Genomic DNA, 3,553 nt, shown 5'->3' on the forward strand with positions numbered 1-3,553 from the left:
TGGGCATAGTGGTGCATGCCTGTAGTCCCAGCTACTCAGGAGGCTGAGGCACGAGAACTATTTGAACCTGGGAGGCTGAGGTTGCAGTGAGCTGAAATTGTGGCACTGCACTCCAGCTTGGGTGACAGAGCAAGACTCCTATCTCGAAAAGAAAAGAAAAAGTATATTCTTTTGCTTTATTGATAAACAATAGATGTACCAAGTTTCAGGGTACATGTGATAATTTAATACATTCCCATAATTTGTTTTCTTTTGTTATTATATTGTTTTTGAGACAGAGTCCTGCTCTGTTGCCAGGCTGGAGTGTAGTGGTGCAATCTCGGCTCACTGCAACCTCCGCCTCCCGGGTTCAAGCGATTCTCCTGCCTCAGCCTCCTAAGTATCTGGGATTACAGGTGTGTGCCACCACGCCCAGCTAATTTTTTGTATTTTTAGTAAAGAAGGTGTTTCATCATGTTGGCCAGGATGGTCTCCATCTCTTGACCTTGTGATCTGCCTGCCTCGGCCTCCCAGAGTGCTGGGATTACAGGCATGAGCCACCGCACCCGGCCTACATTCACATAATTTGTAAAGATCAAAAAAGTATATCTGGAATATTTATCACCCTAAATATGTCTTTTCTTTATGCTAGAACCACTTGAATTCTTCTCTTCTAGCTATTTCAAAATGTAAAACAGCTTATTGTAAACTATGGTCACCCTACTGATCTAATACTGTCTTATTTCTTCATCAAACCATATATTTATGCTCATTCATCAAATTATCTTTATCCTTCCCACTCCCTTCCCCCTTACATTTTCTTTCTTTTCTTTTTTTGAGACAGAGTTTCGCTCTTGTTGCCCAGGCTGGAGTGCAATGGCTTGATCTTGGCTCACTGCAACCTTGCCTCCCGGGTTCAAGCGATTCTCCTGCCTCAGCCTCCCAAGTAGATGGGATTACAGGTGTGTGCCACCACGCCCAGCTAATTTTTTGTATTTTTAGTAGAGACAGAGTTTCACCATGTTGGCCAGGCTGGTCTCAAACTCTTGACCTCTGGTGATCCACCCACCTTAGCCTCCCAAAGTGCTGGGATTACAGGTATGAGCCACCGCACCAGCCTTTTTTTTGTTTCTGACACCCAAACTAGCGTGCAGTGGCACAATCTTGGCTCACTGCAACCTTTGCCTTCTGGGTTCAAGCAATTCTTCCGCCTCAGCCTCCTAAGTAGCTGGGATTACAGGCGTGCACCCCCATGACCAGCTTATTTTGGTATTTTTAGTAGAGATGAGGTTTCACCATGTTGGCCAAGCTGGTCTCAAAATCCTGATCTCAAGTGATCCACCCCCCTCAGACTCCCAAAGTGTTAGGATACAGGCGTAAGCTACTGCACCTGGTCTCCCCTTACATCTTAACCCTGGGGGTGACATAGATCAGCTCCAAGCAGTTATCCAGGTAACTGCAAAGACAAGCTAAGGTTCTTAATGTCTACATCTAAACTATCCCAGACTCAGTATCTTGCAAAATCCATACTCTAGCCATCCATCGAACAGGATTGCTAAAGAAGAAATTAGATCTAATCTAAATAAATCAGCCCCTTGGCACCAGAGAAATACATTATGGAGTTGGGTGGGGTACCCAAGCCCTCCAGGTCTCATCTCCAGCACACTAGTGGAGAAGTCTACTCACTATTCTCCACTGTAGGATCGTAGCCTTCCACGAACTCGCCCTCCACAAATTGATGTGCCAGAGATGTTTTCCCTGTGGGGAGCAGTGTGGCAGTTGTATCCAAATCATCCATCCACATTCACATCCTCTGTCCTTTCGGACTGTGGCCCAGGACCAAAGGGGACCCCAAATTAGCACCACAGTCTGTGAGTGCCTCAAGCAATGCTATTTCTTGGTCTACCCTCAGCCTCTTTTCGCCCGGGGTCTCCTAACTTTGGCTACCGGATGCATTCAGAAGCACTGCAGGAAGCCTTTCCCGCCGCCTTCCCCATCCCATCCCACCCGCAGGAAGATCCAAGATTCCCTAGGATCAAGTCCACCCTGCCCCAGGACATCTGCGACTATCTGTCCCTAAGGAGACCTAGTACGGGTTTTCAAATAGTGATCCCACCCCTATCCCCCAAGTAACGCTGGGACAACTGTGAGATTCCTGCAGCCGAGTCCGCATTAACCCTTAAGTGCTCCCGCTTCCTGCAGCCTCCAGACACCACTAGCCTTTATTTCTTCACTCTTCCAATCCTCGCTCTACAACTCCATCCTTACGCTGTCACCATTCCTCCCTGGGTCGCGTTCCCGCGACAGTGCGCTTCTTCTGGCTAAAAAGCTGCTGCACGTCCGAGCTTTGCAGGGCGGAGACTCACCTACAGAGCGGTATCCGAGGATGACCACCTTCCTGTAGCGGACCAGCGGCATGGCAGGAGCCCGCCCCAAGAGCTTGCGAAACTGCGGGCTGAGAGAGCCCGAAGACCGGGTCAGGGTGTGGGCAGGCGCGTCAACCAGTGCAGGAAAGTCGTTCACACCGAAGCTGCGGTGGGCAAGTTAGACGGAAACCAAAACAAGCGCCGCGCCCGGAGCTACCCACGTGATCACAACACAGCAAGTCTAACGCGAGGGAGCCGAGCGCCAGGGGAACTACTGTGCCGCGCCGCGCCGGGCTCCGCCCCCCAGGCCGCTCGCCATTGGCCCATTAGAAAGGGTAAGGGCGGCGCCGCCAGCAGGAGGCAAGGGTGGGCCTCACGTGGAGCGGGAGAACTGGGAGCTGCGCGTGCGCAGACTGGAGCCGGTTCATTCATAAAGAAACGGAAAGGAACCCGGGGTCCTAGAGTTGTTTGCGCATTTGCAGCCTAGCTAAAGTGGCTGCGAATACTTATAGATGGAAAATACCTGTTGTGGTTTCTGGTCAAAAGATTCCAGCCCTCCCCTTTGCATGATCTCTGGGGTCCTTAGATAGGGAGAAAAGGGCCCGAGTTCCAATATATTCCCTCTGCTTCCGCCAGCCTTGGCCCCAAACCTATCAAGTTTCCAGTCTTGCAGCATCTAATTTCAAACTGCAATTCTTGTTCTTGCGGAAATTGCTAGAATTTATGATCAAGTAGTCTGAGGTTTCTTCTTCATCATCATGATCCTCAAACATTCATTTTTCAACAAATATTGAGCATATACCACAAGTTACAGGCATTGCTTCAGCTTTGGGGACAGAACATGGACATGACAGACAATGTGTCTGCTCTTATGAAGGGAGAAACAAACATATAACAAGGAAATACGCCGGGCGCGGTGGCTAACGCCTGCAATCCCAGCACTTTGAAAGGCTGAGGCGGGAGTATCACTAAATCAAGAGTTCAAGACTAGCCTGGCCAAGAAACCAGCCTGGCCAACATGGTCAAACTCCGTCTCTACTAAAAATACAAAAATTAGCCAGGGGTGGTGGTGGGCCCCTGTAATCCCAGCTACTCGGGAGACTGAGGCAGGGGAATTGCTTGAACCTGGGAGGCGGAGGTTGCAGTGAGCTGAGATGGCACCATTGCACTCTAGCCTGGGTGACAAAGTGAGACTCCGATTCACCAAA

The 3,553-nt window shown here is 49.8% G+C and overlaps 1 protein-coding gene across 3 annotated transcripts in view; it reads right to left on the reverse strand.

The window, feature by feature from the left end:
- The window catches only part of RHEBL1 (RHEB like 1), a 19,596-nt gene extending 16,954 nt beyond the window's left edge, over positions 1-2,642 (reverse strand). For 2 of the 3 annotated variants that reach the window (XR_005202963.1, XM_017545747.2), the window contains exons 1-2: positions 2,346-2,642; positions 1,666-1,737 (exon numbers count right to left, since the gene is read on the reverse strand). Coding sequence is in view for 2 of the 3 variants with exons in the window: in XM_017545747.2 (XP_017401236.1) it covers positions 1,666-1,737; positions 2,346-2,397 (124 nt within the window). In the remaining variant the exon portion in view is untranslated. Of the gene's footprint in view, positions 1-1,665; positions 1,806-2,345 lie in introns of all 3 variants that reach the window. The other variant, XM_017545746.2, reaches the window with a different exon arrangement.
- Between the last annotated feature and the right edge of the window lie 911 nt (positions 2,643-3,553).

Source organism: Cebus imitator, unplaced genomic scaffold (genome assembly GCF_001604975.1).
Source record: "Cebus imitator isolate Cc_AM_T3 unplaced genomic scaffold, Cebus_imitator-1.0 Scaffold181, whole genome shotgun sequence".
Lineage (NCBI taxonomy): Eukaryota > Metazoa > Chordata > Mammalia > Primates > Cebidae > Cebus > Cebus imitator.